At 41.4% G+C, this 14,900-nt stretch overlaps 1 protein-coding gene across 1 annotated transcript; it reads right to left on the bottom strand.

The window, feature by feature from the left end:
- Window positions 1-378: 378 nt before the first annotated feature.
- csrp2 (cysteine and glycine-rich protein 2) lies at window positions 379-14,372 on the bottom strand. Its single transcript, XM_028571041.1, has 6 exons — window positions 14,214-14,372; window positions 12,077-12,199; window positions 9,074-9,242; window positions 6,664-6,793; window positions 3,967-4,060; window positions 379-591 (listed from the first exon to the last, which is right to left on the bottom strand). The coding sequence occupies exons 2-6, from the start codon at window positions 12,186-12,188 to the stop codon at window positions 515-517; spliced, it is 582 nt and encodes a 193-aa protein (XP_028426842.1). The 5' UTR covers window positions 12,189-12,199; window positions 14,214-14,372; the 3' UTR covers window positions 379-514.
- Window positions 14,373-14,900: the final 528 nt, after the last annotated feature.

The following is a 14,900-nucleotide window of genomic DNA, read 5'->3' as shown; positions in this document are numbered from 1 at the left end:
CAAAGGTTGATTTCATATCAGTACCAGTAACTAACCACTTGTGTTCTAATCATGCCTTTTTAAGGTACAGGAGGTCAATGCAGGCTGGTGTTTTTGTTTTTCTAGGGCAGAGTTCTGCTCACCCAGGATTTCAGTCCTCACTAGTTCTTCCAGCAGCCTGAAACGTTTCTGTTCTGTCTCCCCCTCTCACCTCGCCCATGTGGGATCATAAAATTAAAGTAAAAAAAAAAATAAAAAAAATGATAAAGCACATAATCATCTCCAGTGCCTCTCTGCCCACCTTCAGACATCACTGTAACTCCGCTTCAGATGTAAACATATGGGCATGGTTCAGTTTTAATGGCTTTAATAATAAAATAGTCAAATGTGAACAAGCGGTGTTGTTAATGTTTTTATTTGAATCGAGAGCACCTACTTAAGCATGAAAGCACACGAGGGAGAAAACGCAAGAGAAGGGCTGGTTGATGTTGGACAAAGGAATATAGAAAAAGGTGCGATGGAGCCAGTCGAGCCATCACTGAGCGTGAACCAGAGCGCCGGCTCCTTGGCCGTAACCGAAACCTTTGGGCCCAAAGTTCTTAGCGTAACACGCTGCCGAGGGAAAGAGAGGAAAGAAGAAACGTTAATAAGCTGCAGACTGTTGTTCCAAAACTCCATCCTACGAACTAAAAAACATCATTTCAAAACTTTGTAAGGTGATGTGTAAGTGCGTTGCTATCGGGCTGCTTTATCATGCTAAAAGAAACCGAACCGTTGAGGAGCAACATGAGTTCATGTTGCTGAGTCAAGCTTCCAAAACAAGGGAGTAAAACTCCCCAGTGTGTGAATGATGTTTAGTTTTCAGACGTGTGGCCTATCCCACATAGGATTACAAGACGTCACTATATATCATCTCAAAAATCTGCTTCTCTTCTTCCGTACTGTCCAGCTTGAACACAGACGTTGCTTCTTAGATAAATTACAGACCAACAATATAATCTCAGCATCCTAAATGTACACAGTTTGGGTTTATGTTGTTAAGTTTCTCTTGACAAACAAATGTTAATCTGTTAATTGTTAAAAAGAAAAGAGCTGTAAAACAAAGTGCACAAGTTTTTTGACGATCCTTTAAAAACAACAAAAAAAATCCTTCAAGTCAGCCTGCTTTCTTCCATATCAAGTTGCTGAACTATCACTGAGCTACACATCTTACATTATTAGGACTGATTGTGTCACGCTATTTGGAAAAAGCCGTTGCTGTTGAGATTTCACTCGAATTTTGACTTGATCTTGGAGCACCACAAACCGGTTACTGCTGAGTTCCGGCCTACTGGAGATGAGCCACAGCTTGTGTGTGTTTGTTTTGACAGTGCTGTTTCCCAGCTCTCCCTCAGCACTCCGAGCTGTTTACCTCACATCAACGTGTTGACGTTTAAAATAAGCTCACCACTCAGGTTGTGGCCAAACACTGAGGTGCAGAATTTCTGACTTTTTAAACATTTACTGAAACCACTCCCCGATTGTCTTCAACTGAATGTCAACAATGTTTTATTTTTTGCAAATGTGACATATTAGGTCTGGGGTCCGTTTCAGAAAGGGAGGTTAAACAAACCTGAGGAAGAGGGGTAACTCCAGCCCTTAACTCTGAGTCAACCTACTCGGGGTTGATTGAAATCAGCTGTTCTGGAACCGAAAACTCTGTTTCCCATCTCGGGGTAAATCAACTCAGAGTTCACAACATGGCATCATGACTTTGCGTAAACATACACGCCACTTTCCTAAAGCCAAATGGCGTGTTATCTGTACGCATTTTGAGCTATCCGTGTGTATGTCTACGCTGTATACAGCAGATGTAAAAACCATGTAAACGCCACGTGCTGTGCTATCGCGAGAACATCACACGCATGTAAAAATGAAAAAAAGAAAAGGTTGGGTTTAGGAAAAGAACATTGGGAAAGGCTTTAGTAACACAAAAACACGACCGTAACCAACGTCACACGCTTAGGAAAACGACAAACGGTTGGGTTTAGGAAAGAAACATTGGGGAAGGCTTAAAAAAAAAAAAAAAAGAAAAACAGTTGGAAAAACGCCACACCCAAGTGAAAGTCCTGTGTTATGTCCTTTCATACTACTCGCTACGGCGAAAAATCACACGTAATGTAGTTCAATGGTGGCCGAATGGCGTTGATAAACACGCTAAAAAGCGATTATGTGTCTTGATAACACGCCAAAACGGCATACGGATTGGCGTGTCGTTGGCGGGACGACGGACGAGCGAGTACGAGAGGCTGCGTGTGTGTTTGTGTGTGTTTTGGGTTACAAAAGAGCCAGTCTGTGCAGCTCTGTTTTTTGCTGATACGATCACATCAGCTGACAGCAGTGACTCAGGGTGCTCTGTATGACGCTGTGGAACCTAGAATAACAAATTCATCTTTTTATCAGTATGTGTTAAAGGTTCTCTTTGGAGCTGCAAAGATTAGTCGATTAGTTGTCACGTTTTCAAATAATCGCCAACTGTTTTGATAATTGATTAATCGGTTTGAGTCATTGTTTATTAAAAATAAAAGTAAAACATTCTCTGATTCCAGCTTCTTAAAAGGTGTATATGTTCTCGTTTTGTTATTTCTCTACGACAGTAAACTTTGAGTTGTGGACAAAACAACAACACCGCCCAAGACGATTGTGATTGGTTCAAAGAAATGCCAATAAACCAGAGCAACGTTTTTCTCCCATCCCGGAATGCTGTGCGGACTAGCTAGACCCTCCTCCGCTGCGCTGTGGAGGAAGGTCTGGCGAGGTCTGCGAGACTACAGCTTGGTAAAAGCCAGCATAAAGTTGCAGGAACACATTCTCTCACAGTCTGTGGTATAAGATCACAAGTCACACAGCCTATGTGTACACACTCTGTGACAGTGTTGTCATGACGATCCACAAATTCGCACCTGAGCAGAGTCATCATTTTTGCAACGTGATTGAACTAGTGATAGCCAAAACAGTCAAGCTTTGCTAATGTCCTGGCAGATGCCTCAATGTTAATGCTGACATTAGCATAACGTTAGCATGCTCACAGTGACAATGCTTACATGCTACACAGCTAATCAGGTATAAGTCTTACATGTCAGATGTCAACATCCATAATCTGTGTGTTGTGGAACTACAGGCTGAGTGACTATAGACCCATGCTGTCAGTGATCACACAGAAAACTTAACACATTACACTTTACCGGTTATTGAAGTGACAAAATGTATTGCTGCTGGATGCCTCTGTAGCAGATTCCTCATGTTGCGAGTCTCAAGCGTTGCATTGTAGATTAAAGGTCCCATGACATGCTGCTTTTTGGATGATTTTATATAGACCTTAGTGGTCCCCTAATACTACATCTGAAGTCTATTTCCCAAAATTCAGCCTTGGTGCAGAATTACAGCCACTAGAGCCAGTCCCACAATGAGCTTAGGATGTGCCATTTCTCTGTCTGTAGCTTTAAATGCTATTGAGGAGGAGAGTGGGGGGGCAAGGTGGAGGGTGGAGGGTGGGGGTGTGGCCTTGACCAGCTTGTGGCCACGGTTATAGCTCTATTTCCTCATGGGCGGGCCAAATTCTCTGGGGAGCTGTGGGCGCCAGGCAAAGCAGAGAAAGGGGAGGTTACCTTTTCCCTTATGACATCATAAAGGGAAGATAATAACAAAAAGCGGAGCAGGATACCCAGGGCTTGGTTTACACCTACCGCCGTTTCTAGCCACTGGGGGACCATAGACAGGCTGGGGGAACTCATATTAATGTTAAAAAACCTCATAAAGTGAAATGTTCATGCCATGGGACCTATACATCTACTCTAGCTCTGCCAATACATGTGTTGGCCAATGCAAATGTGTAGATCACCTTCCATTATTCCCGGCTCTCTGTTAAAACTCAACAGAACCAACCAGTTGTACTGCTCTAATTAAATCCTACACATATTTTGTTCCATGTCAGATGTTTTATCTCACCTTTGCAGTAGATTTCTCCGTCTTTCTCAGTCTGCGTGGTCGACTCCAGGCTCTTGCCACATTTTGCACAGCGGAAGCAGTTCTTATGCCACGGCTACGAAGAGAAAGAGATCATTTGAATTGTACAATGGCAGCTGTTCAAGTCTGTCTTCATGCTTTTTATGCTAAATCTACCTCAAATTGTCAGACCCAAAAAAAAAAAAAAAGGTAATGTTAGCAGATGTTTCTTGGTGCATATGTCATCATTTCCTTTCGTCAAATCCCATCAAAGCAGCTCTCCCAGCCTGGGGGGCCTTTCTGAATGTCTTCATTACCCAGAAAATTACGGGTTATGCTTTAGCCAATGAGTGGAGCCTCGCCTCCCATTAGGAAACACATTAACAGCTCTCCGCCCGATGACGTCACCTGCTATAAAACCGCTCAAGTATGAATCTGCATGCGATTAGCGGCAGGAAATGCTCTACTCCCTACTCTGAGACTTATTGATTTTCTTCCTCAGAACTAAACATCCGGCCGATACATCTCTACAGTCTTATGACTTCATCGGCTGTAAATGCACCAGGACCCCAGTCTCTGGACAGCCTCGCACAGTTAACGCCAGCTGTTTTAGAAGCTCCCATCCACAACCTTATGGAGTGGCTTTAATCAGAAAAACAGGATTTGTGTTCTCTCATTAGGAGAGACCACACCAAACCTCCTGCGTGTGGTTCAGCGCTGTAAGAAGCATGTGCGTTCAATCTAGTCCAACAAGTTGTACCCCTGTGGTTTGTGACGCAGCTTGTGTTCCTGTGGAGTTCAGGGAAACAACACTGCTCTGGGTTAGAGGTTAGATTTCTGTTGGGGGCTGTTCATGCCAAAACTGCATGTAATGATCGTTAATTGACAACTTAAAGCTATAGTGCGTAGTTTCTGCCGCCCCTATGAGGAATTCTAAGTAGTGCTGTCAAACGATTAAAATATTTAATCGCATTAATGTCATAGTTAACTTGCAATTAATCGCACATTTTTATCTATTCTAAATGGCCTCTCACTTTGGTCTTGTCAATGGAACCATTTGGCAACTTTTTAAAAGTAAACTTTCCATTCAGAATCTTATTGGCATCCATTTCGGCGTCTCACACTCGCCATCCACTCAAAACGTAACGTTACTAGTTGTTGCAACAGCATGTGAAAAAAAAACTACAAAGTTTGCTAGGCCATTATCTCGCGATAAAAAAATGTACGCCGTTAAAATGGGTTTACGTTAACTGACAGCACTAATTCTAAGTCATGATAACAACACTGTCAGCGTGTCCACATGATACAAGCCTTCCGTGATCGCGCCCCCACCCTCCCTCCTCCACGCAGTTGCTAGTAGACAAGGAGGACACGGAGGATTAAAAAAACATGATGGACTCTTCAGAAGAGGTCATTATTTTCACCTAAGTTTCTGTGTGGGAAAGTCACCGGACGACACAATCTTCTGAACATAGTCATACTGAGAAATCCAGAGAGAGTTGTGTGGAGCTGATAGTCTTAATTAACTTTGTTGCAACTCATGTGGCAATGGCTTGAATGTAACGGACGTTCATTAATATCAAAAAGTTACGCACTGAAGCTTTAAATACACTCAAAATCATTGAAAGCCTTTGAAGTTCACACCGCAGATTAATTTCTGTGAAGTTTTGTCATTAGGGTGAACAAGTAACACCAGAACAGAGTTGCACATCCCTAAAGTCTGTGGTATCAGTTGTACACCCTCAGTCAGTGTTGTCATCACGATAAATTAATTCACCCCCTTAGCCAAGAGTCATCATTCTTGGCAACCTGGCTCCACTAGTGAAAGCCTAATAATGGACTTGGCTTATATATTGGCTGATGCCTCAGTTTAAAGGCCTGACAGTGCGTATTGTATCCAAAGTGTGTTTCTTATTCTGCAAACACATCATTCTTATAGCTTAGATATAGAGATGAACAATGATCCAAAATAGTGTCTACATGACTTTACAGCATGGATGTATTATATGAACTGGATACAGCATTCAAGGCAACGCCCCGTTCATTCCCGTGCGAGTTGCTCAGTGGCGCATGAAGCCAACATGGAGGCTCTTCTAGACTTTCCAAAAGTTCTTGGTCCGAATCGATCAAATTCTGACAGTAAAACGAGAATTTCATGGGTGGGGTTGTGACGCTCAAAAAAATGTATAGTCGTTGCAATTCCACCGTTTGGCCACTATGTTCGATTGGCTTCAAAGCCCGGCGCACTTCCTGGGGACCTGGAAAACAGCCATGCTAGCAGCTCTGTGTGGCTGTACCTCGGCACATTGGGGAGAATCATGCTGATGTTTAACAGAAATGTTTTCCACATTACAAATCAAAGCATTTTAGCATGATGACATCAGCTAGATGAAAAGTCAGTGGTTCCCTAAAGTGATTACCCTTCATCCTGAGGGGAACATGAATGCCCGTTCCAAATGTCAAGACAATCCATCTAATGAAAAGATGTTGAGATAATTTATAGAAAACTACAAATGTCGACCTCAAGAGAATCACCAAAGTTATTCCATTCATCGTTGTAAGACCATGAATGTTTGTACAAAATTACATCTTTAGGCTTTGGATTATTAGAGTAGTCAGACAAAACAAGCGATATGAAGGCACCACCTTAGGTCTGTGGTGTAAACAGAGAGTAGAAGATGCTTTAGATAAAGCTCTCACCTTGCCTGCCCCCATGATCTTCTCCGCTGCATAGACAGAGTCTCCACACCGACCACATTTGTCTGAACCTCCAAACTTCTGGGCAAATTTGGATGGGTTGGGGTTGGTGGTTGGTCTGTGAGTCTGTGTCCTGCGGGGGAATACATGAAGCTATGACAAATTGTTTAAAAAACACATTAATCCAAAAATCACCATCATTCAGTACATCGAAAATATATCATTATTATGTCAGCTAGAGGCTGAAGTTGATCCTTTAAAAAGTCAAAGAAAATGTTTTTTTATTATGTAAAACACGTCCTGTACCAGAACCTCCTCTTTTCTTGGGAAAACATTTACTCATTTACTAATAGTGAACCAATTATGACTCAAAACATTGACTGCATTAATAAATACCTTGGTAACTAACCTTATGAATGATGTATCAGTTAAACATTAATTCTTAAATGGATTAACATATGTTAAGACAACTTTGTAACTGATTGCAATAACATTTTAGAAGACAAAAAGAGCAGTGGCCAGTGGTGGGAAAGTGAGCAGGGCACCCTGGGTCCCTGGATCGGTGCTTATCGGAGGGTGACTGCCAGCCCCAGCGGCCCCTGAATGAAGCCCTTTGTGGCAGAGGACGGAGAGGAGGGAAAGCAGGATCCTTCTGGTTACATAATAAACTCTTTCATAACGGTCATCACCTGATGCCTGAGGCAGGAGTAAACACTCAGGGTGGGAGTGTGTGGCTCTGGGTTTTCCTGTTGGTTTTAGTGCTTTCACATCATGTGTATATAAGACCTCAGTTTTGACTTTTCTCTTCTTGGATCTACACCGTTCCCCAAACCAGCTGGGAACTGCTGTAGCCAAGCTGGATTTGAGAAAGATGCAGACTTTATTCCAATGGTCCCGTCAAGGTTTCTTTTTTTCCTTTCTCAAAAGTTTGTTTTCATCTGGTAGGTGTTTACGGTCTTGTTCAAGAACCAAAGCATGTTAGCTTCGAGTTACTGGACGATCTCTCTAATTAGCAGGCCACCCAGCACCTCATCTAGCAATCCCAACTGACTCATGTTCATGCTGCTCTCTAGTTAACTTGGAAAGCTGCTAGACTAGTGAAGAGCAATAAGGGCAAAACATAAAATCCTTTTTTCCCAGGCATTTCCCCCCATGTCTGTATTTAGCATCAGCTTTCATGAATTCTATGTGAAGTATGTTTTTTTTTTTTTAAGTTTATGTATTTCGGAACTATTTTGAGTTCAGCACAATGACTGCATGCTCTTTGGGGACAATGGCATTGTCAGCCTGCAGCCACAGCTGTTAAACATCATTACACGCAGTGTGCCACTGAACTCACTGACCTTATCAACCTCACAGCAACCACTTGTGCAATTAAGTGTGATGAATGATCCTTTATGTAGACATTTTAAGATGCCATTTGTTTTGTAGTGAATCTATAAAATTGCAAAACAGAGTCATATTTTAAAAATGCCGTAGCTACTGGCAGCAGTGAAAGGCTTTTACTGTCAAACTGTGTCTACATTTGTACATCTTAAAGTGCGTTTTATAATCCCATCAGATGGAAACACTGCAGAACTGGAGTGGTCAACAGAGCTCTGACAAAGCACAGTAAAGGCCAATTTATGCTTTTGCGTTAAATCAACGCCGTGGGTATATACGTAGGTGCGTGGAGACACAGACCCTATGCTGGACCATACGCTGGACCATACGCCGTAACCTGATGTGCACCTTCCAAAAAATTTAACTACACTTCACGGCGCACATCGCTCGTCCGTGGCTTGGTAGTATTGCATTTCCCCCGACTTTTCCTGGTTCTCCTTCTCCCTAAACAACATGAAATCAAGGAGAGGGTTAACTTTTCCTGCTACAGGTTTCCGACTGCTGTCAGAAAGCACAGGGGAGACACTTTCTCCGATTCTCCCACTATGCCTCTCTAGAGTCGGTAATCGCTCCGGAGCTAACCCCGTCGCTCTCTCACTTGCTTTACAACACACTCCCCATGAACACACACACACACACACACACACACACACCAGCTCTGCTATACTCTTAAAGATATGCTAGAATGATGCAGACACCAACGCGCAAGTATAAACTTCAGGCCAGTTACGTAGGCTATAGCGAAAGCTATACGTGGAGCCTCCGCAGAACCATAAATCACACTTTAGTAACAAACAGGAAGACAGACGCACAACACAACTCTGACCTACAGAATATACAGTAAAGATGGATCATGACAATAATGATTATATCACTGCACACAGGGTCATGTTGCCCAACGGCGTGCAATACAATTTAAAACCTACGACTATGACAACACAGCATACTTTCGCAGATGAATTTGGTTCCATGTTGGCTGAAATAATCATCTTGATCATGGTTATTATAATAATCAGCTAGCCCGGCTTACTCTTCGTGTTTGATTCCCAGCCGCTCTCCCCGGTCCATGTTGAGCGTCCCCGCCCCCTGACCATAGCCGTAGCCTTTAGGGCCGTACTTCTTCCCGTAGCATGACTTGCAGTAGATCTCCTGGTCATGGATAGCCAGTGTGGTGCTGTCTAAGCCTTTCCTGCAGACCACTGAGGACACACACACACACACACACACAGAGAAGGAGTTATGGAAGTGGAATGGTGTCACTATGCGCCTAAGAAATACAGTATCTTCTTGTGATCAAGATGTTGCTGAAATGTTCTCAGAGGAAAAAATGACTTGTAACTAACGTCCGTACGGTTGTGATGTCACAACTATACCATATATACAATAGGTAGAATGTGCTGCTACAGTGCCGTTACAGTCATTCCCCAGCAGATGCAGAAGAGCCAAAACGCTGACCAATCAGAGCAGACTGGTCTTTTTTTGGGATGGGGGCTTAAAGAGACAGGCGCTAAAACGGAGCGTTTTAGACAGAGGGCGAATACAGGTATATTAAGACAGACAGTATGAGAAAAAGAATGTGTTTTTTGAACATTAAAGCATGTAAACATGTTCTAGTAGAAACCCAAAATACAAGTATGAACCTAAAAATAAGCATAATATTGGACATGGCAGTTAAAATGGAAGAGCTGAAAGAAGATCAACTTAAGGTAAGCACAACCAGAAAAACGCAAAGTATAACCTTTAAGTATTTGTCGTCTACTCTTTTCTCTCTAAGTGATACAAGTAAGTTCAACCTATAAAGTAAAAGTATTAATATACAGAGTGGGAAAAGGCATTCCGAAGTGGGGCTTCATTAATGTATATCCAGATTTTCATACGTAACTAGTTTTTCTGATGTCAGAACAGGATTTATTAGATTCAAACGCAACAGTAGCTGTTGGAGAAATCAGTAGTTGGTAGGTGTGTTCAAAGTAAAGAATGCATTGTTTGAATAAAACAAAAGCATTGCGGTGGCTTAAGCATGCGCACGGACTGTTGGGATTAGTTCTTAGTTGTAATTCTTCACACACTCACTTTGTGCCTGTCTGATATGGGTTTAACATTTCACACAACTGGCTGGGAAAATGTCTCCACTCGCGTCTCTCTGATCTTGCAACGCTTGAAATGAAAGCTTTGTAGGCTTGTTAGAAGATGTCTGTATGTGTGATTAAATTGCACCTAAATCCTCACATTTCCTTAACCATCTTTGTTATAATTGTTATGGTTTCTCTTAAGTGAAAGTATTTCAGTTTTCCTCGGCTGCAGTTGGATCATGCATTCATGAGTACGAGCAAATCAAAGAGAAAGCCCCAGTAAGTGTACAAAGAGTCAAATGAGGCTCTGCTTGCAACTGTGTGACATTTCTGTCAGTGTATACTGTAGCTGCCTTTCATTACACGGAACTGAAAAGTGGGGAATGTCAAACTGAGAAACTGGAGGAAAGGGCAAAGGAGAGCCAAGGACACCAAGTCCCCTCACTCATCATCGTCCTCAGTAGGAGTGTCACTGACAAAGCTGCTGTTGTATGCAACTGCTGCTGGAAAAAATAAACTCATCTTTTGAGGCTCGGATTGCTTTGCTCTTCTCCTGATAGCAGCTAAATGAAAGCATTTGTTTAATCCTGGTCTCTGTGCGAGGTCTTTGCTGGAACATCTTCACTGGCATTTGAAGTACGGTTCAGGAACAGGACAAACCACCGAACCGTCCAACAAACTGACAATAATGCGGTGTGAAATGAACAACCGATGACCAGTGAGAGAAATGTCAAGACGAGGTGGGGGGACGCTAAGCGCTGCACAGTGCCACGGTGCCGCTGCAGAATAGCCTCGGGAAGGAACTTGTTTTGGTGGAACATGTGTACGTTCAAAAGTAGTTTTAGTTGTGCAACGGAAAACTCTGATTGGACAGATAGTCTAGCTAACTGTCTGGATTTACCCTGCAGAGATCTGAGGAGCAGTTAACCATAGTCCTCAGAAATCCACCAGTGTTTAGAATGCGGAGCAATCCCGGAAGTGGAACGTCGTGGCTATAGACTATTTAATTTGTCAAGAAGTACATAACATGGATTTTCTGCATTTTCTGTTTTGCTGACTGATTTTACTGATTATTTTTCCCCCAGCCCTACTGTACAGTATTATAAATATAAATATGTGAATGTTGATGCAATATCTGCTTTTGACAGGTCTTATGTTAATTACATTTAAGACTTTAAGACTTTTTGTAGCAACAGCTACAAAAATGCCTGAGCTGTCTGAGACTTTTTCTTGAAAGCAAAACTCACACATCTGAGAGCTGAGACCTAAGAGTTAGCTCATGTATTAACTTTCAGGGACCTTTTTTAATTCAAGAATTTTTCACAAGACTTCTCACAGTTTATCTCAATGTTTGTCTGCCAGGTTTCAGTTTTTGAAGCTATAGCTTGTGAATTAGATGCTTTTCAGTTCTCAAATCTAAAATTGCAAACGCCTACTTCAACAAGAGACTTCAAAACAGTTTCACTCAATGTGACAAGAACACAATAATAAAAGGGAACTCTGGGGATTTAGTATTGCACTTTCATAAGTTGGGGGACTCACAAGAGACGAGTTAAATATGAGATATCCTGACTTTTAGTCCCGAACATGGGGCAAGCGCCAAAATCGCAGCATCCTACACTTCCCATAATGCAACTCGATAGCTTATTTTGGACCATACATGCCTGATAAATGCCCATGTCTTCAAACCCCCTGTCCCCAGTTAATAACACAGGCTTCATGTTAAAAATGTGTAGTATTTTTTCAGATGTTAGACAGCTCCATAAGACATCATCCAACTGTATGAGTAGTACTCCCTATAGTAAGTGAACTGATCTTGGGGGGAAATCAATGAAAGAATATGTACACTTGGTCAGCAGTGACATAAATTATATTCTATCTTTACTTCATGAGTTAAAACGTGCAAAACAAAGCAATGGTCCTTTAAGTGTCAGAAGTATATGTGTTACAGCTGTACTTACTGCAGAGAAAACAGCATTTGTGGAAACTCTTCCCGTCACACTGCACTTCCTCAGCGTGGTACACTGTCCCACGGCATGCTCCACACTTGTTGCCTCCTCCCCAGTTTGGCATTGTGTGTGGTTCTAAGAAGAGAGATGGAGATATGAGAGGCTGAAGCATCTGAGGCAGGGTTAATTTGTCTGTAACTCTTCCACACCCCGGAAATGCGTGTTCATGTCCCAAGCACTACTTAAGAAGACCGGTGTTGTAATCCAAACATGATCTTTTTTCTAATCTAAACTAGTCAGTTTTTCTATAAAGATTATATTTTGCCGGGTAAAAAGGGAAATTATAGAGAGAAAAAAAAAAAATTATTAGTTATTAGCAACATTTAGTGGCATAATCCACACAAAACAAATTATAAAATAATAAATCTTTACCCGGACAAGTGACTTTTGTGCATGGACAAGGAAACGTAAATGTACTTGTCCAAAGGACAAGTGCCTCAAAAAGTTAATGTCACGCCCTACGGCTTTTTGTTGTTGTCTGATGGGCTGTGACTGCAGGATACAAACACAAACAGCAAAGAAGAAGCGTGAGCATGGAGTAAACACTGTTGTTACCACACCTCCGGAGCCCACATAATGCATCCATTCACTCCCTGACTCACATGTGCATCGGCCTGTAATTACAAACTCAGTCCCCTTTAAAAAATGTGTCAAGAGCTTCCACAAGGGACAAATTTAACATTTGAACACTATCCTTGTGTATCACCGCAAAGCAAGCCTGCTGTGATATCATACATGGGAGACTAAAATGAAAAAGCACTGTTATTCCTAATTATTTGAAAAGAAAACCTAGAGCAGTAGAACGTATTAATCTTGTGGGTGGCTAAGTCCTCCTCCCAGCTAGATTAGAGACTGTAGAACAGCGGATCAAAAGACCACTAATATTACCCTCAAAGTTCCCTCAGGGGTTGGGTGTGATAAGAAGGTCAGTGCTGAAGTGTACAGGCCAACAAGTCAGCTGAGGTGTGCTTTGATAGAAACCAGTCAATCTTAAGTTATTATTATATATGTGAATGCTTTTAGATCGAAGTTGCCAAAGACAATAATTTGTTTCTTCCAACTTGGCAAATTTCATTCAGTATTCAGTCCACCTGGGGAAATAGTCTTAAACAGTTTTGAGATCAATGCTGGACACTAAATGTTCCACTGAACCAAGACTAATGGAATTTTAATATTGTTGAACTCTTGAGTGATGGCGATTCACCGATCCCTGTGGAAACTCTGGAATACATTACTGCCCGTTACATTTTTAATTGAAGTGTAATTTATTCCTGGCACTTGTTACATAACTTTTCAGAATAATTGTCAATACACATGTGTGTGTTACCTCTGACCCTTGAAAACATGTTGAACCAAAGTAGCAGCTGGACAAGCTGGACCAAGTTATCAGAATGTATGGCTAATTGTTTAGGAATGTGACTAAATGTCGATAGGGTTGAATACCAACTGCTGTCCTATCGCTCAGTGTCCAACATGTCAATGGGTAACGCTACAGTTGAGTTTTCGTTCTCAAACAGTTAACTAACGTTAGCTAATGTAGCCTACATTTCGCCGCGACGTCACATATAAAATCACAATAAAGACCCTAAGTGAATTATATTACTAATGAGTTATAACATTGTCAATATAAATGTATTTAGGCAAGCATGGTTTCATGCTAACGTTATCCTTTAGTTTCTTACTTTTTTACTGATAATTTGACTTTCGGTGTTATTAAGTAACGTTAGTTAATGAAACACTAGTTTTTATGTGAAGTGCAGAGTTTTGTAACGTTATTAGCTAAGTAACGTTAAGCTAACTGCTGCCCTTATCAACTTTATTTATCTCGGTTATAAATGCCATAAACAACATTTTATCCAAATTATTAACGTGACTGAGACAATGCAAACGTAAAAAGATTCACTCAGAACCTGCAGCTAAACGTTCACGTTAATTAAAAACATATAAGAACACTATTAGCTCTTTAACGAACACATTTTATATATAGGCTATGTATATAACTTTGATAAAAAATACCAAAGTGCTTGTCAGTAAACCAATCTGAAAAGCATTTGGTTTTGGCAAAATGTGTTAGAAAAAAAAAATTTACCTTAACGTAGATTTTTAAAAAGCAGGTAGAGGTCTAGATGCTAAAATGACTCGGCTCCAGCTCAAGTGTTCACTGTGTATCCAGACAACTGTCCAGCTCCTCAGTCAGCAGACTTTACTACACTGACGCTGCAATGCCACATACTCCACCTATTTACTGTTTCGGTAGAAGGAGGGGTTTAAAGGGACGTGAACTCAACAATGCTGCCTTCAGGTACTGTCAGAATTTATGTATAAAGAAGGGCCATGAATCCTTGCTTCATTTCATACACAAAGGGTAAATAATGATGCTTTTGTAAGAATTTATAAAGGTTAGAATCTCAAATCAGAAAAGTTTAGTTTTAGACGTTAGTTTGATACTAGCAATTAAAATATGGCCTTGTTTTGATGGCATTTTTGCCACCTGGTAATTAAGTTTTTAACTTGCAAATTTCAAATACATTCACATTGCCATAGAAACGTGTACAGTAGCAGCCTTGATTGTTGTAAAGGATTATATGGGCAGATCATGTGAGGAGTGTTGAATTAGTCTTCTGTCTACACTGTCCTGGGGAATTAAATAGGTCAGTGGTTACCAAAGTGGGGTTCGGGGACACCCAGGGGTACTTGGGGGAGTTCCTGGGGCTCCAGCAAAAAGGAGACACATTTATTTTCACTATAATTCCATCCATAAGTAACACAATGCCAG

The sequence above is a fragment of the Perca flavescens genome, chromosome 23, assembly GCF_004354835.1.
Source record: "Perca flavescens isolate YP-PL-M2 chromosome 23, PFLA_1.0, whole genome shotgun sequence".
NCBI lineage: Eukaryota > Metazoa > Chordata > Actinopteri > Perciformes > Percidae > Perca > Perca flavescens.
Note: the sequence above shows the minus strand (reverse complement) of the source record. Positions and strands in the feature narration are given on the sequence as shown.